Source organism: Castor canadensis, chromosome 13 (assembly GCF_047511655.1).
Source record: "Castor canadensis chromosome 13, mCasCan1.hap1v2, whole genome shotgun sequence".
Classification (NCBI taxonomy): Eukaryota; Metazoa; Chordata; class Mammalia; order Rodentia; family Castoridae; genus Castor; species Castor canadensis.
In genome coordinates, this window is record NC_133398.1 from 126,242,273 (window position 1) to 126,267,503 (window position 25,231).

General features: G+C 53.0%; 1 protein-coding gene across 4 annotated transcripts in view; it reads right to left on the reverse strand.

Moving 5' to 3' along the window:
• Positions 1-24,431, reverse strand: part of Dapk1 (death associated protein kinase 1) — a 127,181-nt gene extending 102,750 nt beyond the window's left edge. The window contains exons 1-2 of one of the 4 annotated variants that reach the window (XM_074052609.1): positions 24,257-24,425; positions 23,479-23,646 (exon numbers count right to left, since the gene is read on the reverse strand). In XM_074052609.1, coding sequence (XP_073908710.1) covers positions 23,479-23,540 — 62 coding nt within the window. In that variant the 5' untranslated portion in view covers positions 23,541-23,646; positions 24,257-24,425. Of the gene's footprint in view, positions 1-23,478; positions 23,647-23,773; positions 23,916-24,256 lie in introns of those variants that run through there. The other 3 variants (XM_074052608.1, XM_074052606.1, XM_074052607.1) reach the window with 3 other exon arrangements.
• Positions 24,432-25,231: the final 800 nt, after the last annotated feature.

Below are 25,231 nucleotides of genomic sequence, written 5' to 3' on the forward strand. Positions count from 1 at the left end.
GTGTGCACAGTCCTTCACTGGCTAGCAGTCTCAGGTTTCTTAAAGCATGACAAAACCAGAAAAGAACTGTTACTTTATTACATAAGTGGAATTGATTTCATACATTTTAGATCTCAACATTAAAACAAGAGCACAGGACAAAAATCCAGGCTTTCCTGGAGAAGAGCTGGCTAACTCCCTCTCTGTAAGGAGGAGCTCGCCTCAGTGGCCAAAAACTGTCATGGACCAAACATCCAGGCCCAGCTGTGTCCAATTAAGCTTTATTTGGAGATTCTAAAATAATTTGAATCCCATACAATTCTGTTACAAAACACTGTGTTTCTTCGGATTTTTCCCCAAATCATATAAAAAGGTCAAAACCATTCTTGGTACATTGGGTGTATTAAAAAAAAAAAAAAAGAAAATTTAGGAGGTGGCACTTGGGGGAAGGAAGTCAGGCCACCTTGAAGGGGATCTGGAACCCCAGCACCTTCCTATCTCTCTTTGCTTCCTGGCCTCCATCAGGCAAGCTGCATCCTCTGTCACACACCCTCCCTTTTTTTCCTGTCCCCGGAATCCTACAGTAATCAGTGGGTTTCTCCTTTATAGCCACAGCTACCGAGAAGAGAACACCCTAACTTCCCGCCAAATAAGACTTGTAGATGACACAGGGTGGATGGAGCCCGTGTGGGAACCTCAGGCACTGCTTGGTGTTGTGGCGGCTCAAGCCCCTCACTGGGTTTACGCGGGAAGGGAGCCATCTTTGCTGCTCAACAAAACCCCGATGGCCCCCAAACCCTCCCCCACTTCCCTGAAAAAGCCCTCAGAGGGTGTCACAACCTGGCCATTATTTTTTTTTTCTATTTACCAGTTTCCCCAATTATAAAGGAATATGTGCTCGATGAAGGAAACACTTGTGGTTCACGCCTGTAATCCTACTTACCTGGGAGGGTGACATTGGGAGGATCAAGGTTCAAGGCCAGCCTGGGCAAATAGTTCAAGAGACCCCATCTCTAAAAATAACCAGAGCAAAATAGACTGGAGGTGTCGCTCAAGCGGTAGAGTGCCTGTTTGCAAGGGAGAAGCCCTGAGTTCAAACCCCGGTCCTATCAAAAAAAAAAGGAAAAGGAAAACACAGAAAGGCTGAAAAGGCACGCTCTCAATTAGTCTGCTCTGTCCCCAAGTGTCACAAGACCCTGTGAAGGTGGGGTTTGAAAAGTGAATAACGTTTATCTGTTTAATCAGCTGACCTCACCCTCCTCAGAAGAGGACAATCACCCTGGGATTTCTGAAGAGCTACAGTGGACGGAAGGACTGTCCATCCGTGAGCAAGACGCAGAGGGTGCGTTCACTGACGAAAAGTCGGTTAGTTACTTGACCCTGGTAGTGATCAAGGCTGTCACCGTGCTTGGTATGAATCCCCCTACGAAACAAACTGGAAAACAACCGGCGGGTTTAACCCCCAGCCACACTACCGAGGGCTAAATGCAGGAATGGAAGTCCACACCGTGCTCCCGATGCGGGTCTTAGAGGTCGGCATCAGACATCACCCAAGGGTGGGCTTCCGACCAGGGCACACGTGACCGTGGTGACCCCAGGGGTCAGCTCACCTTCTGGAGGACGCGATGCCACCATCGTGAATGGACAACTGCAACAGAACACGAGGGGACTGCGCAGGTCTCGTCGGGGAGAGGGGAGGACACAAGGGCGAGGCCACACAGGAAATTCCAACAGCAGGGCCACCTCTCCCTCCCTCTGCACGGTGTCATCTGAGAAGTCGGGGACGCATCAGATCCTCCCCACCCCAAGAATCTATGATGCCCCAAATGTAAAGGCCAGAGGTGACACAGAGGACTTGGAGCAGGAGAAGGAATCTCACTACAACCAAGTTGGGTCTGCCATGTCCGGGGAGAGGTGACCGGGACTTATCTACCCTGTCCTGGGAGAGGTGACCTGGATATGTCTGCCATGTCTAGGGGAGGTGACAGGACTTGTCTGCTCTGTTCTAGGGACAGGTGACCAGGACTTGTCTGCCCTGTCCTGAGGGAGGTGACGGGACTTGTCTGCCCCATCCTGGGGCAGGTGACCAGGACTTGTGGGAACCCGCTGGGCTGAGTGGACAGTCAGTGGTCCCTGAGGAAGAGGAAAGTCAGTGGCAGGCCACCTGCCGTCAAAGCCCCATTTTCCCCAGAGCACGCTGTCAATAAATGAACCCTGACCAGTACGCTCTGCCACGTGTCCCCTTAGCCACGGAGGCCCTGCTCTGGACGGTCCAGGGAGCCACAGAAGAGACAGCGTCCAGCACTTTTAGAGGATGAGACGGTAGGTTGTGTTCGAGTTCCCTAGAAACTGCTCTGGACACAGCAGGGCAGAAAACGGGGTTCCCTCACTCAGCGTGGGGTCACAGGTAACTCTTAGCAGGTGGCCAGCTAAGATTCATTAGGAGTGTCACTCGTCAATCGCTGCAGGGGGTGGGCTCGGGGGACGAAGCGTCTGACCTGACGGTGCCCTGGACAATGAGCTTCAAATGCAGGAAAGGTGGAGGTCCCTTCAGGCCGGGGCCGGCTGTCTCCCCCTGAAGAGCTCCAAGCATGCTGGCCCGACACCGCAAAAAGTCAGTGTCGTCCGCGTCCACCTTGACGCTGGAGCAGCTGCACGGGGCACCTTGGGACGCACGCGTGCACGCTTCTGGGACTGAATTTCCCATCTCACCATCGGCAGAAAGGAGCACAAGTGACTTCTGCATTGTGGACGGGTGAGGGTCACCTGCAGAAAGCAGCTCAGGGTTTGGAGAGTGTGCAAAGAAGACAGTAGGTTTGTTGCTACTGCACGCACAGGGGCCTGAGCATCTTTTAAAGGCTTGGGGATCTTAGGATCCCCAAGACCACCCTCCTGAGACACCTCAATTCCAGGCATGGGGCTGACCTCAGCCGCAGCAAGCTCTGTTTTGTACTGGGCTGGGCTGGGCTGGGCTGGGGCCAGCGTGGCCGGCCATGGCTGCACGCCTGGTGTGTGACGGTGAGGCAGGAACCATCGTGCAGTGTGGGGTCACTGTTGAGGACCTGCAGGCCACAAAAGACCTCTGAGTGCTGGGTTCGGTGTATCACACACCCAGGAGGTCCACTCAGTGTCTGATGAGTCCACATGCCTTAATCCATTGCTGTCACAAACCACCTGAGCCTAGGTGCAGAAGAGAGATTGACTCAAGCTCAGAATTTTAGAGGCCGGAAGTCCCAGGGCCGATGTCACCATCTGTGTTACAACAGGCGTCATGGCAGGAACACGAGGGAGGAAGCGATCAGGTGGGAAGACAGACACGAGAACGGGGAAAGGCCAGGCTCTCTTGGGATCCCACCCAGTCCCAGGCAACACGACCCTCTCCTGAGTGACAGCATTAATCCATTCATAAGTCAGTCCCACGACCCTGTCACCTTCCCCTAGGCCTCAGGTTCCACCACCTGGACACCCAGATCGAGGACCAACTTTCCAGCAGAGAAACCTTGAACTGGGGTGGGCAGAACCGGCCATATCACCCCTCATCCTAGCAAGCAGGAACTGGGATGCCCACGACACACAGGCAAAAGCTGACTGTCCTCCACGCCCCTGTTAGGTGGTCACTGGGAGACCGATGCCCAAAGATGCCAGGGGTCACCTGCAGGGGGGAGGCTGTGGACACCAGCTGTCCTCACCGCAGTGTGAAGGAGCACGCCGGGCTCTGCTCTCACAGAATGTTTGTGGGATTTTATGTCCATCAAACAGACAACCAACACCACCCCGTGTTCAGTGGGGTCGCTCCCTCGATCCCTCCTGGGTCCACTTCTAAGGGGTCTTCCTCTGTTCTTGCAGGAAGAGTCTCTCTCTCTCTGTCTCTCTCTGTTCTCACCCAGCCTTTGAAGTAGAACACGGCATATGGAGATGGTTTAGTCTGGGTTCTGGGTTGTCAAAGAAATCCTATTACAACATTTCTAACGGGCCTCAACATCAAAGACGGCCTGTCACTCACGAGAGAGAGCATCGGACAGGGATTAAAGATGGCGGAGCCAGTCACCCCCACCAGTAAGGGCCATTTGGCACACATCACTCAGGCCGTCTCGGGGGTGCCACCCCAAAAGCTTTGCCCTCGAGAGACAGCACGTCAATCTGGTCACCTGAACCAGTTTCGTGCCAAACCCGACACACGGTGTGTTTCTCCTTGACACACACCTACGGCAAAGTTCCACTTACAGACGGGACGCGGTCCAAAAGCAAAACGGAATTACAGCACTACACTCTAACAGAAAACTACTGTCTTTCTCAAAAGAGCCACCGGGATTCGCGGGCAACGGCCGGAACAGAGACTGAACAAGGAAGGAAGGAATGTGCACCTCTGGGAAAACCCAGATTTGGCGTCTGGGTTTTTCAATGGGTAAACAGATTAAACCGTGCAAATCTGGGTTAATGTAACAGAACTGAGCGGCAAGAGCGTGGTAACGCACCCCTGCAATCCCAGCACTTAGGGAGGCTGAGGCAGGAGGACGGACAGCTCGAGGCTACATAGTGAGACCCTGTATCCCAAAAAACAAATAACGGAGGGAGGATGTCCCATGAACACAGGCCACACCATGGGTGAGTACGAGATGCAGCCAGATCCACAAGGAGAGACCCATCAGAACAGGAACTCATCGTTGGTTGCCAGATGGCGAGCGGGGGGACGGGGTGAACGAGAAGGCACCCACACATTGGGGAGAGTATGGGGACTTGGTATGTTTTGGTTTCACCCACGGACACATGACTCTGTGTGCTCGAAAACTCTGACTTGTGCGGTCAAAGCGTGTATGCTACTGTCTGTAATTATACCTGAAGGGGAGCCATGAAAATCTAGTGGTAATCAGAAAAAAAAAAAAAAAAAGAGCAAAACCCAATGAAGAATGTCAATATTTACTATTTCTAGATGAGCTACATTTTAGCATTGAAAAAACAAACTTACAGCTGGGTCCCTCACCAGGGACCCCACGCCTGCCATCCTAGCTACTTGGGAGGCTGCGATCAGAAGGATCCCAGTTCGAGGTCAGTCTGGGGAAATAGTTCTCAAGACTCCATCTCCAAAAATACCCGAAGTAAAATGGACTGCGGGTGTGGCTCGAGTGGTAGAGCACCTGCTTTGCAAGTGTGAAGCCCTGAGTTCAAACCCCAGTCCCACCATAAAATAAATAAATAAATAAATAGCACTTAGTCCATCTGTGCACTCTGGTTCCACTGACTATGGAACCCGGTCAGTCCCCCCGCTGGGATGTCCCCTGGCATTCTCTGCAGAGGTGGTTCTCCTGGGGAGCCCTTTTCCACATACCTGACGTTACACACAGCACCGGTGCCCACATGGCCAAAGACGACAAGCCCCGGCTCCATGACTCCAGTGCTGCCCGCTGCCCTGAGGACCAGGGGACGGAGGCCCAGCACATCTGCACCTGGGCCGGCTCAGAGTCCCAGGGGGCCATGTGTAACTGGGTGCAGACTGCAGAAACAGCCCCGATGCCAGGACCCGCTGGCCTAGTCAAAGCTTTGGACGACTGGAGCAGGAAGCCTCCCCCTGCCTTGGCAAAGGCCCCAGAGCAACCTCAGGGGGTCTGCCCACTCCCGTCCCTATGGCAGGCCTTGTCCAGGAGCCAGAAGGTTCTCTTCTGTTAGGCGCTGCACCCTATAACATCCATGCGCTCGGGGGAGGTCCCTGCAGGCCGTGGTTCTAGAGGCTCAGACAATGTGCCCAGGGTCCCTCTGAGACTCAAGGGACCCCCAAGCATGGACCACAGGGAGCCCCGATCTTCAATGATCCCGCAGAAGCTCTGGCTCAGTCTGAATTTCTGAAGCCCCACACCTCACAAGGACTCCAGGAAATGGTGCTTTTCTGTCCTACAGCCACCGACAGGGCCGGGAGTCCCCTGCTCAAGTCCTGGTGGCTCTCAACCCGTGCTGTGATGACTCAGTGGCCATCAAGGGACTCTGGAAAACACCCCCCCCTTGGAGCCATGCGCCATGCCGAACACCAAAGTGGCTCCCAGCTGGAGCAGAGACCCAGGCACAAGTGACAACGTCTCACAGTGCTAGGAAAAACCTCGGGAGAAGGGCTCTACGTGAACTCGGAGCAGAAAGGCCCCCGCTCCCCACCTGTGACACGGGACGCACACAAGATGGCAAGAACCGGAAAGACCCGACACACAAAAGCTGCATTCGTAAAGCAGACGGGTCGTCTGCTCAACCAGGTCGCCACACGGAATGCCCTGAGCCGTTTACAAATGGCTCCAATGACAAGCTCTAGGTGCTGTGCTTATTATTCCCGCGATACGAAAGCAATCTTTATGGGAGGAAAACACCAGAAACGACATCAGAAGGTAAAGGGCAGCCTAGAGAAAGGATGCGTAAACCGCATCACAGATGTAAAGCTGTTTTTATCTATGTTTTCTGGGAATGGAAGACATTTTATTTTATTATCATATTTTTATTGCACTGGGATTCCACTGTGACATTTACAAATGTTCCTACAATGTATCTTAAATTCACCCCCTCCATCACTCTCCTTTATCCCCCCCTAATTCCTGGAATAGCTTCAGCAGGTCTCATTTTTCCATTTTCATTCACGAGTGCATAATATTCCACCATTTTCACCCTCCCACACCCTTTCTTTATATCCTCACCCTCCCACTGGTGCCAGCCCCCAGACGGGACCTGATTTACCTTCCTGTCCTGTTTTTGAAAAAAAAAAGACATTTTTGTTTGTTTAAGATAGCTCTGCAGGGAGTTTCCTTGTGACCTTTCCATGCACATGTGTAACAGAGCCCAAACTGGCAGAGGGGCTCAAGTGGTACAGCGCCTGTCTGGCAAGCGTAAGGCCCTGAGTTCAAACCCCAGTGCCACCAAAAAGAATTTTTTTTAGAAAGGTGTTTCTTTTTTGCACAGTAACAGAATAATTTTCAAGTCATGTCATGAGCTCAACAGCACGTAATATCCTGCCAGTAAGAACACGGAGATCCTGACTTGCCACTTTGCTGACTTAACTACGCTTAGGCTAAATCTCGAACAACCCCCGAGAAGAATCACTGGAAGGAACTAGTCCCTGGGGGTCACAGGGGGACTTCTGTGCAAACCTATTTAATTCCAGAAGAGCTGGGACATAAATCCCTAGCTCTTCCTGCCTGGCCGTTCCATTTTGGTATCACGACCACCATAAAACAGCAAACTGCTGGACTTACAAGGCTATCCCTGTCCCTGTCCCCGGAGATAAGGTATAAAAATGCAAGAAGACTAGACAGACTTCCAAGAAAGGGACACTGAAGAAGTTGTCCTTCTTCATGTCACACTGCCCCAGGGCTAGCCCCTCTCCCTGCCCCCAAGATAGGCCAGGCAACGGGTTCTGATGGAGACAGGCCCTGAGGCCCGCCAAGCACCCTGTCCTCACGGGTGGACTGGAGTCCCGTGAGCTGGACCCAGGCAGAAGCTCATTCACCCACCCACCAGTGCTCACTGGTCAACCTCCGACCAAACCGCACACGCAGCTGGACCAACCGTGAGCAAGACTTACAGACCCAAGGAGGGTCAGACCGAGTGCCACGAGGGGCTGGGGACTGCCCTGTCCCCTGCTGCCCCATCCTGTCTTGTCCTGTCCTCCCAAGGCTGCTGGCTCTGCGCGATGCTCTCAGCGCCACCGGGGGTTCCTGTGTCCTCCACCCTCCCCGGCAGGACCTCCGCACCCACCCTCGGCCGGCCGGAGCCCCCCTTCCTCCTCCGGTGTGCGGCTCCCAGCCCATCCCCCGGCCCCCAGGTCAACCCACACTTCACGCCTGCCCTTTCGGATCCCATCGCACACCTTCCCGCGTGGACCAGGATCAGTGACCCCCCCCACACTCAGGAAGAAGTCAGTTCTGTACTGGACATCGGAGGCCCCAATTTCAAGTGTCATTTGACACGACAGCCGGGTGGGCGAGGACACCCATCACAAAAAGGTCTCCACTTGGATGCTGTGGACTCTCCACAGGACACACGGACGTGCAAAGACGTGGCTCCCGGGCTCAGCCTCGGACGTGTGCCTCCTTCTCTCGGAGCCACGCTGGCCGAGACAGGGGGGTGTCGATCGGGGCCTGGGTGCAATAGAGACAGGGTCGGCCCCATGTTCTTCCTACGAGGCTCATCAACCCGCCGTGACTCAGAATTTAAAATTACATGAAGGTGACACGGCAAGAAGGGCCAACGGGTTTTGGAGAATCCTCAGCCCCGGCCAGCAGAGCTGCGCCCTGATGAGGCTGCCATCTTGCAGGGCTGGTCTAAGGGTGAAAGATGCGTGCAAACTGACTGCGTGTCCGAAGAACTGTCCCAGCAGGTACAGCCAGCCCTCCGCAGATTCCAGCAACCTCGCGTCGGTACTGAGCACGTGACAGACCTTTTTCCTTGTCAGAGGGGACTTCAAGGGACCTGGGCACCCCCACATTTTGGTATCTGCAGAGTATCCTGGACTCAGTCTCCGTGGCCGATGGACGACTGTATGAGCCCCATGCTTCCATGGATGGCAGCCTAGATTGGCTCCATGTCTGGGTTCTTGACAACAGTGCTGAGGTGACACAAAGGGACAGATGTCTCTTCGGTACAGTGGCTTCAACTGGGGAGTCTTTGGGGTGGACCCATGTGCCATCAAGGAGCAGCCGTAGGAGGGCACACTGTGACGTGGATGCTCAAGCGACTTTATGGGGCAAGGGAGATTCAAACCCCTCGTAGGGTTTGTATCACCCCAAGTAGACAGGAAAGTCCAGCGGTCCTGCCTCCTGACGCTCCACAATCGCTCTGCTGACACCAGTGGGTGCCTGGCTCTTGTTCTTCTTCCTTGGTCCCATCTGTCCACCCTTCCCGCCCCCACAATCTGCCCTCGGTCCCTGTTAGGTTTGGCTAATGGGAGGCACAGGTGTGCGTGAGAAAGAAGGGTAGGACAAGAGAGGTCGTGATGTCTCTTCCCCCAAGTGCCATGGTGACCCTGGCTCCCTTCTGTTCTCAGATGATGCCAAAGCATACCTGACCATTCATCACCTTGGTCTGGACCACCGGAGGGAGTCCAGTTTCCTGCCCGCCCCCCTCAAAATCCTGTTCACTCCCAAGGGAGTGCCTTCCAGAACCTTGGTCAGCACTTCTAAAAACCCAACCACAGGGGGTCGGCGGACAGGGCAGGAAGCCTCCATCACACCTCCAGCCAGGAGGTGGATCAGGCAGGTGGATCCCCACAGGTGGATCAGGCAGACACCTTTAAAAGCCCTCCTTACGGGGAGGGGTGGCTATGCGGGGTTCCCCACCCTACAGCACCCTGCTGCCGGGGAGGCAGAAACCAGGGGCGGAAGACAATGACAGGCACCAAAAGGCGGGAGCTAGCTACCCAGCTTCGACTACCCAGTGGGAGTTCAGCCTGAAAAAAAAAAAAACACAGTCGGGATAAAAACGGAGCAAGAAGCCACCGGGGCGGGAGAGCGCAGGGTGCACCAAGAGCAGACAGCAAGGAAGGGGCGGTCCTGGCCCTGACTCATGGGCGGCTCAGGAGGGAGGGTGAGGCGGAAGCCATGGTGTCTGCCACGCTGGCCCTGTGCCCAGAGCTAACCCTCACGTGCAGGCTCAAGGCTCCAGATGCAGAGTCACTTTGTGACCTGGCCCTGGACGCTGGCAGCACACAGAGGGGGCGAGCCATACCCAGCCTCCAGCTGAAACCCTAAAGAGGCAGGGGAAAAAAAAAAAAGGTGGTGCTGGAGAAAGTCCCAAATGCCACATAAGGACCAGGGAAGAAGCTGGAGCCAGTTCAGCTAGAGTATTGAACTTGACATTGGCGTCCAGCAGCAAGGGGCAAAGTCCACCTGTCTTGCGTCCCTTCGCACAAGGGGACAAGCTGTCTGGGATATTTTGTGTTCTCTCTGGGGGTTCGGTTAAGTGTAAGGTCTGGAGCCTGAGAAAAAGAGGAACGGGGCACTGGCTGACCACCGCAGGGGGCAGGGGGGAGGTGGAAGCTTTGATGGGAGGCAGAGGCGGTCGCTTGCAGCAGGAGGAGAGTGAGGGTTCCTGGCCCAGCAGCTCCTATCGGGAGCAGTGCTGAAGGGCTCCCGCGTGGTTCTGGGTGCTGACCACGGCGGATCCACAGAACTGGAAAGAGAGAGCGCCTGGCGGGTGGTCAGTTTGCTTCCTCCTCAAATTCCCCGAGAGGTGGTGCCAACACCTCTGGTGTGTAACACTCAGGACCTCAACCATCCCAGATGCTCCGGTGGACCGCTTCAAGTTCCTCCTACTGAGACACACTTGACCCCTACTGCTCCCACCACTGGCCCCCAAATTGGCAACCCCCTGGTGCCACCCACACGAGCCCATCCCACCCAACGGACGGTCCACTGTCTGTCTGCGAAGCACGTGATGAGGCAGAAGAGAGCGTGGACACAGGTTGGGTCCATCAATAAAACGGAATGGGGTCAGGCACCCCTGGGGCCGGCAAAGCTTAAAACCCTTCTCTTTGTGAAAAATAAGTAAGGTTTGCAAAGTCCTGAAATGCAGCATCGCCATGAGGGGCTAATCTGAGGAGTGACACGTCAGCTCGGTTGCAAGGAACGATGTGTCACTTGTGAGCTAATGCAGCTCTCCCAGACTTTTGCCTCCTCCTCACTGGAACAAAACACCATCACGTCCCATAGGCAGAGTGACCTGAGCGACAACAGAGGGACCAACACCTTCCCAACGTGGACGCCCCATTTCTACAGCACAGCTGACAGCAGCATTTCTCTGCGATCCATCCATGACTCCACTGATTCTCTAGACATCTGTGGATTGCTATCCGGCTCGGCGATTCTTCCCCAGGTCTCCCTGCCACTGCACTGGGACACTGGTTTTTTTTTTTTTTTTTTTTGCTGTAATTTAACTGACTGGCTTCCTGTTTGTATCTGAAGCATTTAATCCCCATGGGTTGGGTTCATCCCACCAGCGATGTGAACCCTCCTGCATTCTTGCATTCATTGCATTCATTGCAATCACGCCTCCGAACGTTCAACCGAGACCCCCTGGAGTCTGGTTTACCTGCTCGCTGTGACAGCGGAAAACAACACCTGGACCCGGACTACAGGAGTGTCCAGTCTTAAGACAGTGATCTTACAACAGCGATGAGCATGAAGTAGGGAGACTGATTCCACCAGGTGAGCGTCCGGAGGGGGTCTGGCCAGTGGCTTCTCCAGGCCTTACTCATTGTGCCCAGACCTCTGGACACGGAAGGGCCACAGCAGGCCGTGCACACCAGTGCGGCCCATATAAGCCAGGCAAAGAGCTACTGTCTGTCCCAGACCTAAGCCAGGCAAAGAGCTACTGTCTGTCCCAGACCTAATGCTCACACCACCCGACAGCCCGTTCTCTTCCCACCCCAGCTCTGGACACCCAAGGTCAATACCTTCCTCCAGTTCATTCCACAGGCAATTCAGGGCCATTTTCTTTGCCTACTGGGTGCAGGCTGTCCTGGATCTCAGCGCCCTCAGCCCACCAGTCAAGACCTATCTGGCTTGAGCCTTTGGCCCAGTACTTTTCACTGGAGGGAAGGAGGAGTCTGTCCCCGACAGACAATTAGCAATGGCTGCAGACCTTTCTGTGTCACAGCTGGCAAGAGGGTGCCTGTGGTCTCCAGTGGGTAAAGACTGTGGATGCTGTGAACATCCTATGATGCATGGATCCCACAGGACAGGGTCTCCAGGCTACGTGGTCACTAGTGCTGAGGAGAACCCTGGTGTAGAGGAAGCAAGGAGGTAAACGCACGTCGGATGTCACTTGAGCCAGCACTGTTTTAGACCTTAAACTTCTCTCTCTAGACAGTGACTAGCTCACAAGAGGAGCTCACCACCCAATTTCCAGATGTGGCTTGGCAGTGTGGGAGACCGATTGTGCCTCCACCATTTCAAACACCATGTCCAAGATGGATGGTCCTCTGAGCACCGGTTTCCCACCTACGCAGTGTGACTTACAACTCCTACCTCCAGGCGCTGGGCTACAGAGGGCCCCCAGTAAATCTTATTTTCGGTCCCCTTCATGACAGATTTCCAGTTTTTTTCAAGAAATATATAGCTAAGAGACACACATACGTATACCTGCTTGGTTACCTTTTTATAATCTCTCCAGAATCTGGATGGATGAGTGAATGGATGAATGGATGGATGGATGGACAGACAGATGGATGGGGGAATGGATGAATGGATGGGTGGGTGGGTGGATAAATAGATGAATAGATGGGTAGATGGATGGATAGGCGGATAGATGGATGGATGGGTGAGTGGATGGATGGATAAATGGATGGACGGAAGGACAGATGGATGAATGGGTGGGTGGAAGAATAGATGAATGGATGGACAGACGGACAGATGGATGGATGGATGGATGGGTGGGTGGGTGGGTGGATGAATAGATGAATGGATGGATGGATGGATAGACAGACAGATGGATGGTTGGGTGAATGGATGGCTGCATGGATGGATGAATTCTCTAAATCAGAATGGTCTCCCCTTGCCTGGACTCAAAAAAAAAAAAAAAAAAAAGTTGGGTTGGTGGAGTGGCCCAAGTGGTAGAGCACGCCTGCCCAGCAAGCATGAGTTCCTGAGTTCAAGCTCCAGTACCACCAAAAAAAAGGTGCATGCTTTTCTTACTCAGTTTTTTTTTTTCATTCACTCTTATTGGATTCCCAGTCTTGCACCTGCTAGGCAAGTGCTCTACCGGTGAACTACGCCCCAGCTCTCTTTATCTCAATTCTTATTTGGACTTTCTTTTATCAGTGGTCGTGCGAAAGTCTGCCTGCCCTACTTGTTAGGATAAAGGGTCCTACCCATCACCCTGATGTGGCACATTGTTGAGGTGGTCATTCAACCCCCAGTGACTGAATAACGAGCAAATGCTACAGTTCGCATCTCAGTTTTGTTGGACAGCCCGGTTATCTTGCCCGTGTGTTAACTATTTCTACTCCTTGATATCTTATCTGCATTCACTGCGTAGCCCCAATTTCCAGGCACTTTCCTTTCCATGCTGGTGAGAGTTTAATGATACTTTCATAAACTAAAGGTGCCCAAAGAGTGAGAAGAACCCTTTTAAAGCAATCTTTTCCCGCTCAGCAGCCATGTTCCTTGAACAAACCAGACCCCACTCCAGGCAAACAGGACGTGCACTCAGACGTGTAAGTGGGCATTTACCCGCAGCTGGCAGAGCCCGGTCATTAAGCCAAATCCTAACAATTCAGCTTTTCAGCCACCAACCTAATGGGCTTTTCTTGGCACAGATGGCTTTGGCTTGGCCAAGCACCCATTTTCACATCTCAAATTAGTACGTGTCAGAAATGAAATGGGCCTCAGTATTCACCATATGTCCCTACTCTCCAGCAAGCTTCTGTCAGAAGAACTCACTCTGGGTCCTTCCTCTCTCCATGAAGACCCTGACAACAATCCCAATGATTTGTTCCCCCCGCCCCCGACCCTGATCAAATTCGCGGTGTCATCTCTGGCCACGATTCACGGTGGAAGCTAGAAAACTGCAAGCTACCTTTTGGAAACTTAAGTACAGCCTATCAAACAGCACACAGTGACATCCCGTGTCAGGTTCCCACTGAAGTCAAGGATGACTGTCGGCAGCCAGCCCCCGGCTGGGGTGCAGCGGGGAGTCTTGGCCTCCTTCAAGGCATCTGGTAACTCCTCCTAACCATGAAGGGCTCGCTTTTCCCAGGCTGCCCTGTTTGACTTTGGAAAAGGTATTTCTTTAAGCTAGACTCCAGCAGCCCCGTTCCAAATACAGAGGCAAATTCCTATTGAAGGTGTTTCTCTTCTCTGGAGCTCCAAGAAGTTCCAGGAAGTCTGGCACAGAAACTGGGTCCTAGGGCTGAGCCAGTCAGCTGGGGTGCAGATCGGGTAAACAAAGTCAAGTAGGCAGAATGGGCCAGGCCAGAGAGAGAAAAGGAGAGCTCTGAGAGGGGGGAAAAGGTGGAGCTGAGAAGGACGCAAACCCCCTCCCACAGTGACTCAGAACCTGGGAATGTAAATAAGGAGTGAAATAGAAGTCGCCTGTAATGTAACCCCAGCTACTTGAGAGGCTAAGATGGGTTTGGGGTCAGCTTGGGCAAATAGTTCACAAGGTAGAGAGTGCCTGCTTTGCAAATGTGAAGCCCTAAGTTCAAACCCTAGTCCCAAGAAAGAGAGAGAGAGAGAGAGAGAAGACACAGGACCCAGGAACACCGATCCAGAACCAGCTTACTGTTTCTCTCTCTTTCCTCCTCTCACTCTTGCTCTGTCTTCTTCAACAGCCATCAGCTCTTGGGCACCTACTATGCACCTATCTTGGACTGTGTGCCTCCTTGCCACAGCCTCAGGAGGCAGGAGCAATAGTTAGCACCATTTTGCAGATGATAAAACCGAGTCTCACAGAGGTAGAGCAATGTGCCAAGGGTCCCCCGATGGCTTGAGCACCTCCAAACCTCGTGCTAACCCTTCTTCCCTGTGCAGCAGTGTGCGGACGGGCATAGGGCCTGGGGGGGTGGGTACGGATGGATTAATGCCGTTACCACAGTGGGATGGGTCAGTTATCCCAAGGGTGGGTTGTTGTAAGAGCAGAATCAGCCTCTACCTTTCTCTGGCTGGCTCGCTCTTGCCCTTCCCACCCTTCCTGGCGGGCTAAATCACTGGACACCAGCCCCGTGTCTGTGGACTTCCCAGGCTTTTTTGTTTGTAAATGACTCTGCTGGTGGCATTCTGTTACAGCACCAGGAAACAGACTGAGGCAGGTTCAAAGCCCTCAACCACGATCCTAAGTGCTTATTCCCACCACAGAAAGCTACGGCCCTCCCTTGGAAAACCCACAATCCACGGAGGACGGCAAAAAAAAAAAAAAAAAAAAAGCCATGTGAATACAAGAAACACAAAAGGACCAGTTATCCAACCCAAGTTGGCAACAGATACAGAAAGTCAGAGCCGGAGCCCTGGCCACAGCCCTGGTCAGCTCTGGAGAAAGCATGGGGGAAACTGGCCAGGCCACTTCACTTTTGTGTTCCCCTCTGATCCTTCAGGTCGTAACTTCTCGTAACTTATTAACTTCTTTCTGTGCGTTAGGCCTGGGGCGCTGCTGGCCTGCACTAGGATTTGGGTCCCGTCCCCGGCCCCACAGAAGTGAAAAAAAAAAAAAAGAACTCTCTGCATTAAAGACAATGCTGCTTCCGAGAAGAGGCTTACCCAAAGGATGGCCCGTATTAATTCACAATATTCTTAAAATAGGATGCACTCATTCACTTCCCAAATGACACTGAGCAAAACCAAGGCAGCAGTCCCTGCCTGGTGGCTCCACGCGCCGTCCGGTCCACTGCCCTGTTTCTTGGTCACGCTTATCTCTTTGAGCCAAGGGGAGGGGGGGGAAGGAAGGCAGAGACCGATTAAATTTCATCCTGAAAAATACCCCATGTGTGCTAATCCACTTCCCCTCCTGGCCAACCGGACCAGACGATGGGAGGCGGGACACGGAGTCTCATCACTTCTAAACGCTGTTCCCTTCCACCCACAGTGACTTCAGGCGGAAAAGGAGAAGTGACCCTGTGGGAGCCGTGTGTGTGGGTGACACAGGAGCAGAGGCAGGAGGCAAGGGGCCTCAGCACGCCACCGTGGGGAGGAAGGGACTGTGGTCACCGCAAAAGCCACAGGGCTCCTGAGAACGACACAAGCAGAAACTTCCCCATCCCCAAGAGCAGCTCACACCCCGACAGTCCACATTCTGAGTGCCAAAGACGACAAACACGTAGCCTGTCCTTCAGGTGGACAGTGGGGTCCGCCGGCAGGCTGGTTTTCCATTTTACTGACTGACAGACCAATACAGTATCACAGTTTGAGCATCCCTTATCCGAACGCACGAGACCGAACTGTTTCAGACTTCAGCGTTCTGCCCACTTGGGAAAATCTGCACAGCCATATCTAAGTTGAGCAGCACCGATCTAGAAGTATGAAATGCTCCAAAAATCTCAAACTTTTTGAGCCATCAAGCCAGTATTCAAAAAGTTGGATTCCAGCTGGGCGCCACCGCCTGTAATCCTAGCTACTCAGGAGGCAGAGATCAGGAGGTTCAAAGCCAGCTCCAGGCAAAGAGTTCCAGACACCCTATCTTAAAAAAAAAAAAAAAACCATCACAAAAAAAAAAAAAAAAAAAAGCTGGTGGAGTGGCTCAAACAGTAAGAGCCTGCCTGGCAAGTGTGAGGCCTTGAGTTCAAATCTCAAGGCCACCAAAAAAAAAAAAAAAGTTAGATTTCAGAACACTTGAGATTTCAGATCTTCAGATTAGGAGTGCCCAAACTATATTCCTAAAGGAGCAAATCACTTTGTAGCACCTTTTCTAGGACATCACCTGTGCATCATGTGTAACTCGGCACCTTGAGTGACAGCAGTGACTTGTTCAAAGTCCATTGTCTACAGTACACACGGGCCTCCGGTGGTGTCTGTAGCTCTGTTTGTACACAACGCACGGCTGCAAGTCACCTGGTAAATATTACACTCAAAAGCTGCACACTTCCTTACTTGCCCCAAGACATGCCTTGCTGGTGCGTACCCAAGAGCCCCATGTGGCCAAAAAAAAAAAAAAACTGGGCCCCACCCAGGAGGCAAATCGATTCGGCAGAATCTCAAAGGAAGAAGGAAACAGCAAAATGAATCATGGCTAAACACTGACCTCGCAGCTTGTCCCCTCGAAGTCCTTGGCCACTTTTTTCTTGCATCAAATGGTCCCCCACCTCACCCCACCCCATGCAGCCTGGTCCCGGACAGACGTGTGAGTGCCCAGGTGGACAGGCAGCTCAGAGGGAAATCCAGTCCTTTTCACCCTGGGAGAAAAGCACCCATCCACCCACACTGTGGGCCAGGCATGGGGGGATCACAGTAAGGTGTCAGAAATCCTGATCTTTAGGCAGGCAGGGGTGGCTCCACGTCTAGCATACACAGGACCCTGGGTTCGATCCCCAGCATGGAGGGAGGGGAGGGGAGGAAGGAAGGGGCTACGTGACTTTAAAAGAAGAAATAAACGAACTGATCCAAGAATAAAAACTTACAGAGGTACAGTAGCCTTTCCCCAAAATGACTGGGACCAGAAATCTTCTGGAATTCAAGTTTTTTCAGATTTGGGAATATTTTCCTATCTTGGGGATGGGCCCCAAGTCTAAATATAAATTTCTTTTGTTTCAGACACACCTTTTGCACATCACCCGAAAGTCATTTTAGACCACGCTTTTTGTTTTTTTTTTTTAAATAATTTTGTGCATGAGACAAAGTTTCACGTTGTGGAATTTCCACCTGTGGCACCTGAGTCGGTTTGCAAAGTTTCACCTTCTGGTTAGGGATGGTCAACCTGTGACTTCAACTATACTCACAATCTTTTAAAAAGATGGCTGACAGTAAGAGGCCAGCAAGCCCTGAGTTCAAACTACAGAACTGAGGGGAAAAAAAAAAAAAAACTAAAAATGAGCAGCATTTACCACACATATCTAAACACAAACAATCAGCCAGTTTTGATACAAAATAAAATACAGTTTTATTTTGTATCAAAATACAAAAAAAAAGAATGGTGGGGGCCATCTAACCAATGTACATTGTAAGAACTGTCACAGTGAATTCCCCCCGCACAATTAATGTATGCTAATAAAAATGAAGAGAAAGAGAGAAAGAGAGAGAGAGAGAGAGAGAGAGAGCGCGAGAATAAAATGTGCTCCAAACAAGAATCTTTACTCAAAGTTCCCAGCCAAGGTCTATGAAGATAAAGTGTAATTAATACCAACTTTTTACACATTAGAAATCAGCAACTTGCAAATATTCATTTGCTCAATGTTCCCCAAAAGAAATGCTTACCAAAAAAAAAAAAAAAAAACAAAAAAACCAACTCAAAAACATCCTACTAACCTCCTTCCCCTCCTGACATCTCTGGACACAGGTTAGGTCACAAGGGAAAATAATCCCAGGGCAGGACATAAGGTGAAAACCCCGTGGCCATTTCTCTGAGGTAAGCAACGTGGTATGTGAGTGACCACCATGTGACCGACCCTAAGCCACGCCAGTTCTGAACATCACCTCCACAAGGCCACAGGGGTCACCATGTGTCACCACGGCCCCCACTTGTCGGGTGTCTCCAGTTTTGCTTTGGACTGGAATTGAAAATAAGACCCAATCGAACTTGAGTTTTAGGGCTTTTGCTTTGTAAATACCCATCTCGACATGGAAGCGAGGATGCTTTTCATTTTACCTAAGAAACAGGAACCTGTAAGGGAAGTCGTTTTGAATCCATTTCAGTTACGTGACGTCTATCGAAAGTCGAGGCCAGCTTCTCTTCCTCTGCCCTCTCCTCCCTGCCCACTTAAAAGCAGCCCTACAGCTTGATGCGGCCCCACTCCTTCATCCTTTCTTCCGGACACCGAGCTGCTGGAGTGCGATTTAGAAAGTCGCTGTCTTCCGCCTGCACGGTCCAGGGTATTTCCTGCTGCTTCCTGGAGTTCCTTCGAAGTTGCAGGCTTGCTATTAAGGTCTCTGATCCACTCTGGGCTGACACTTGTATGGGGTGAGCATTTGGTGAAGGGGCTGCCTTTTCTCCATCGTGTGCTTTGCTGTAAGTGGGGCGTTAGGGGGTCGAGGGAGAGGCGGTGTGGGCCATCTAACCAAGGCACCACGTAAGCCCATTCGGAACTGTCGCAGGGAATCCCCCCCTGTGCACCAAATATATCCTAATCCCCCCCCCAAAATTATTCACGTAGGATATTAACAAAGGGATACACTGTATTTCCTGTCAATAATTATACTGCCATAAAATTCTATGTCCCTCAGGGCTAGGAGGCAGTGCAGAAGGACGGAACACTAGCTTCACCTAAAAACCCCACACCAGCTCCCCAGGTCCTGCTCGCGAGACGCCGTGGGCAGCTGAGCAGGAAGACCAGGCCAGATTCTTACGTGTGAGCTCCTCCCAAGTTAAATAATGACAGAAGGTGTCGGGAACTTTCTCCAGAGCTCAACCATTAACTTTGGGACTTGGTTAAAACTAACTGCGGCCACTAGAAAAAGGAAAGAAGGTCCCCATGTGTCCTCAGGGCCTGAGAGTCCGGGGCTGCGGGCTTTGGCTGGGCTTCCAGGGGCCACCAGCTGCCCAACACCTCTCTTAACTCTCAACCCAACTTGGCTGAGATCCTAAGTCGGGCAGACAATGGCCAGGGTTCTGCAGCTGTCCCTTGTCACCTCCTAGCCAGCTGCCTTGGGAAGGCCACTCGACCTATCTCCACACTGGCCAGATACATGAGAAAGACAGATACACTGACCACCACGGCTGACGTCCCCAGGCCTCAAGTCTGACCAGAACCGATGGAAAGCACTCTCCTCCTGCTGGCAGGTCACATTTTATTTCATCTGCACAGAAAGCTTGGCTAGATTAAGTACCCCGAGCAGCCCACTAAGAATTAAAGGTGCAAGTTCCTGACACATCTCCCCGTTGAGTCAGGCCACATCGCCTTGACTTTGTCAACGTGCCCCAGCCCCAACTCCACAGGTATCCAGCAGCTGGCTTTGCTGCCACCCCAGCCGCTCACCTCCACTACTCCAAGGAGTCACCTCCTGCTAAAGTGGTTGCACAGAACCGTCCATGGACGGTGTGTTTTCATGGCTTTGCGGGGACAGGCCAAGGTTGTGGAGCCTTTGGGTTCCTCAATGGCTGAGGGCAAGTGCCAGGGACCCAGGAATTTGGCTTCAGGGTTCCTTGGCTCTTCCATCAATGGCCCCAGTTAACCTAAAAGATGCTTTTAGGCATCTTTTATGGATGCACACAGACATCCCATAGTGCCAGCAAGCGAGCATCCCCCCAATCTGCCGTTACAAACACCAGCAGCATCACCCCACAGCCCTTCTCCACCTGGACTATTAGACCGTCCTACCACACAGGCTTCTCGCACCACTAACTGTCACCTCTAACACGTGTACAGTCACACATCACTTAAGGACAAGATTCATGCCAAGAAACACATCACTGGGCAGTGACTTAGCAGTGACATCACAGTGTCCTTACACAAACCTTCGGGGCAGGGTCAACTGCCCCACGTGACCTCCTGAGGGAGTTAAGAGGCACAGTAAACAAAGGACAGAAGGTTGCTGCAGGCGTGACAGGGACAAACTTTTTTTGTAAGTAGAAGCAGTGAACGCACAGTATAGTAAATACACAAAACAACAGTCCTGTGTGACCGTCAACATTCAGTATTGTACGGCATTGCTGTACTTTTTGTCATTGTTGTTGACAGTACTTGGATTTGAACTCAGGGCCTCACACTTGCTAGGCAGGTGCTTTACCACTTGAGCCACTCCACCAACCCTTTTTGGTGATGGGTTTTTTTGAGATAGGGTCTGGCGAACTGTTTGGTCAAGGCTGGCTTCAAACCGGGATCCTCCTGATCTCTGCCTCCTAAGTAGCTAGGTTTACAGGCGTGAGCACCAGTGCCCGAATCAGGACAAATTCATACTTCAATTAAAATGCCAAAAAAAGGAACGTTATAAATTTGAATTGCTAGCTTCCAACCATCATCCAAACCCACGTAAAATATTTAACGGTCCACTTCATTGGTTTTGTTCAAAACCGACCCAGCAAATGGAAATTCTGGAGGCTGTCTGTCACAGACAGTGCAAAAGTCAAACAGTTCTCATTTCCCACTATACCCCCGGGGTCCCATCTTCTCCAGTCATAATTTATCGAAGGCCTGATATATATTTTTTCCAAGGTGCTCTCCGTGTATTGATCCACCCAGTCAATCAGCACATATTTACTGAGCACCTGCTAACTAGGCATTAATAAAAAATGAAGTCAGGCTCCAGTGACTCACGCCTATAATCCCAGCTGCAGGCAGTACAAGACCAAGAGTCAAATCATGTCAACAACCATGGATGGGCAGCCCAAGGTCAGGCACGGAAGGAGTGGCCCACCCAAAGGGGTTGCAATCATTGTGGAAAGGCGTCTTAAGGAGGTGGGCCTGAGGTCTTCAGCTGGTTAGTACTTCAGGAAAGCAGTGGACAGGGCGGGGCCCAGGAGGCTCATGGGTAACCAGAGCTGATGGTGGGTGAAGTACCTGGGCCTTTACAATAACCCAGCCCAAGAGCAGACGACAAAAGTGTACTTAGCCTCTCCGAAACCGCTGCCTGTGATCTGCTTCCTGGAATAGAGGAAGAGATCCCGAAAGACCTTCCGGAGTCAAAATCAACGGTCACCCATGACCGTTGTTGGATCATGAAGATGGTGGGTCCCAGCCAGGAGCCAGTGACTCACGCCTATTATCCTAGCTACTCAGGAGGCAGAGATCAGGAGACTCAGGGTTCAAAGCCAGTCCCAGGCAAATAGTTCCCAAAACCCGATCTCAAAAAATCCACACAAAACAGGGCTGGCTGAGTGGCTCAAGTGGTAGAGCACCTGCCTAGCACGTGTGAGGCCCTGAGTTCAAACCCCAGTGCCACCAAAAAATAAAAATACACATAAAAAAAAAAAAAGACTTGCTTTGAGGAAGTGAGTATATCTAAGGCAGGCATAAAAACCACAGGACTTGAGAACCCTTCAGTAAAATCAATCTTGTGACCCATCTTTTAGCAAAAGCAGTAGCTGCTTTGCAAGATGGATGGATATGCATATATTTTTATTTTAAATCCAACCCCAGGTCTTCAGAGCTCTCTTTTCAAACTCCTCAGGCACATAAATTATTTAGCAAGCCATTCCTCAATCAGTCTAGCACTGTGAGGCAAAAGTTATACACAGAAATGTAGACAGAGCCAAAATCAAAGCGAAATACGAGTGACAAATGAGCAAGCCACCTCCGCTGTCATCACACCCACCAAATGAAGATCACAGAGTCCCCTGCCAACCCCTGGGAGGGAAGCTTTGCTTTATTTATTTAAAAAAACAAAAAAACATAAATCTACCAAAAGATTTTAAGGAAAACAAAGTTGGTATACTTAATCCACAGAACAATTAACTCACCTAGATTTACCCATCTCTCATTAATTCACATAAACAGGCAACCTTATACACAGGGACTGAGCTTTATTTCTATCAGCTTTTCAATTTTTTTAGTCCCAAAGGAAAACACCATATACTGCAGGAACAGGACGATTTAATTCCAGTTAAACCAAGTATTTCAACCATAAGCTTGACCCTTCATCTTAAACGCATCCACGAAATGTGAGTTTTCCAGAGCCAACCTTCTTAATCACTTACTAAATTTCCAATAAGCAACCTCCGTAAACCTAAACACGGGTTCCCAAGGAGGCTTCCCGCCAACCCTAAACACACCCAGAAAACATTCTGTTTCAATAACTTAAAAATGTGCTCTCCTCTGTACTCTCACTTGATTGAATTCCTAAAAGCCTGTGAGCAAAGGCCAGCTTTCCTAACTCTCATTAGGGCGTGGGTGTTTGTAGGTTTCCTTCTCAGGATGGAAATGGGGACATCAGCTGTGATGGAAAAACACACCCTTCAGCACACACACTGAGTAAATACGCTCTCCGTGGGCTGAAAGGTCCTTGCCCCATTCGCTCTCCCCTCACAAGGCAAACACAGCACAGGCCAGGTTCAAAAACGGGAGTTTTCAATTTAGGGGTGAAAACTGGGTTCCCTGCTAACACAAGGCAGACCTCCAACACACCAGCCAGCCCTGCTTAGGCGTTCCCAAAGACCAGATTCTTTGTTCAAAGCGTTTTACTGAGAATCACAGCTCCTACCGGCATGGATGCAGATGGCCACCTCAGGCTCTCATTGATTTGTTAAAAACACAACATTGTAACGAAACCCAAGCAACCACCACCAACACCAACGGTGTAATTTAATTGCCGGTTTGGAAGAAGTTTCAAAACCCAAGCCCAACATCTGGCAAGGTTCCATTTGACACTTCCAAATACCTGCTCGTGTTACTCAGAAAGAGGGAAGGTATTAAAATTTTAAAAGCCTATTAATTAATTTGTACTCTGTTTAAATCACGCAAAAGAGCCAGCTCAGGTGCAATTATAATCTTAGTGTCTCTAGCTCAGAAGGGACAAGGCCACCAGGTACCTGTAATCTTAGCTGCTTGGGAGCTGAGCTCAGAAGGATCGTGGTTCGAGATCGACCCAGGCAAATACTTCTCAAGACCCTCATCTCCAAAATAACCAGAGCAAAATGGACTGGAGGTGTGGCTCAAGGGGCAGAGCACCTGCTTTGCAAGCGCAAAGCTCTGAGTTCAAACCCCAGTCAGGCTGAGGTTGGCGCAGGCCAGGGGTCCCTAACCCTAACCCTCCTCGGATCAAGCAATTTATTCTGGTCCCCGGCCTTCCTCCGTTCCTAACTCTATAATTTGCACATCTCCTGGAAGGGCGAGGGAGACGTCTGGATTCACACTGCGTTTGTTGACCGCCCACTGCACACAACAGCACGCATCTCCAGAACCCAGAACCATGCGCTTCCGGGGTGGGGTGGGGTGGGTGGAGGGGGTCCCCCCAGTACCTGCCAAGTTCCTCGCCGGTGTCGTAGTAATCATCCACGTTCTCCTGCCTGAACACCGTCATGATAACCGTCACGCCTCACCAAAGCCGGGCGCGCCTCAGCTCCGCTCCCCGAACCATCACCCCCGCTGCTGCGCATCGGCGGGCCCCTCATGCATCAGTGCCCGGCCTTCAGGAACAAAACCAGAAAAAAAATGACAAAATAATAAGAATTTTTTTTTAAATGCCCATCCCAAAAGGAAGTCGCTCTCCCCAGGGCTGAGAGCGAGCGCCCCTCCCCGCGAGAGGAGTCCCACCCTTTGTTACGCGCGCACTCCAAGATCCGCGGCCCCCAACGCAGGGGTCAGCCGCGGCTCCGGAAGTGGCTGTCCTCCCTCTTCTCTGCTCCCACGCCCCCCCCAGGTCCCCAGCTCCAGGGGCGCAGTTTCAGCACGCGCCCGCGCCGGGTGGAGCGCGCTTCGCGGGGCGCATCCCCCCTCTCTCTCTCTCGCTCTCGCTCGCTCGCGCCGCGGTGACACCCCCGCGCCACCTCCCCGGGCGCGGTCCCCGGAGGCTCATTCCTGACGACTCGGTCTCCGTTACCCGGCGAGTGGCCGCCCGGGGGAGCCGGGAGGGAAGGGAGCGGCCACGGGTCCCCGCGCCGCGACACAAAGCGCCCGGCCCGGCCCGGGGGAACCGCGCGCCTCTGCCCGCTGCGCCCCGCGTCCCCACCTCGGCCTCCCCGGTGCCCGGCGCGCTGCCCGGGAGGATCGGGAGCCGCGCGGCCGCCAGCCACTCACCGACTCCCCGACTCCAGCGCCGCCACCACGAGGGTCGCCGCGCCCCTCCCGCCGTGGGAACAATGTCCCCGGAGTCCCCTGCGCCCGGCTCTCCCGCGCCGCGTCCTCCTCGCCGCCTCCGGGGCGGGCGGAGAGCGGCCGGCAGCGGCCAATGGCGACCCCGCGGCCCGGCGGGCGGAGTGAGGCGCGGCCCACCCACCTCCAGGGCCCCGCCACCCGCGCTGCGGTTCCGCCCGGCTCCGCGCTCCCGGCGCCCAGGCGCGCACAACCCGCGCACGCCCACCGCCCCGCCTCCACCCCAACCCACGCACGCCCCGCCCACGCGCACGCCCACTTCCCCGCCTCCACCCCAAGCCTCCCATGTCCCCCCTCCCGCAAAGCCCCGCCCCCGCCCACTGCCCCGCCTCCACCCCGACCCGCTCGAGCCCCGCCCACGCGCACGCCCCGCCGCCCCGCCTCCACCCCTACCACGCGCGCGCCTACCCGCCCCGCCTCCACCCCAACTGGCGCAAGCCCCGCCCACGCCCAGCCGTCCCCCCCACCCAACCCGCGCAAGCCCCGCCCATGTGCCCGCCCACCCTCCCGCCTCCACCCCAACTGGCGCAAGCCCCGCCCACGCGCCCCCCACCCCACACAAGCCCCGCCCCAACACTGCACGCCCCCCAAGCCACGCCCCCAAATCCCCGCCCCCTACTCCGTGCGCTCCTCCACCTCCGCTCGCCCCCCACACACCTCCGCGCACACCCCCTTATCACCCCGCCCCACCCCTATGCACACACTCGTCCCCGTGCACGCTCCACCCTCTCGTGCACGACCGCCCCCGTGCACGCTCCCGTCCCCACCCCCAGTCCATCCCCGTGCACGCCCCACCCCCACGCACGCACCTCCGCGCACGCCCCACCCCGCCCGGTCCTCCAGTGTGCACCCCTGGGCTGCCCTGCGTGCCACGGTCCCGGCTCAGCACGCGAAAACCGC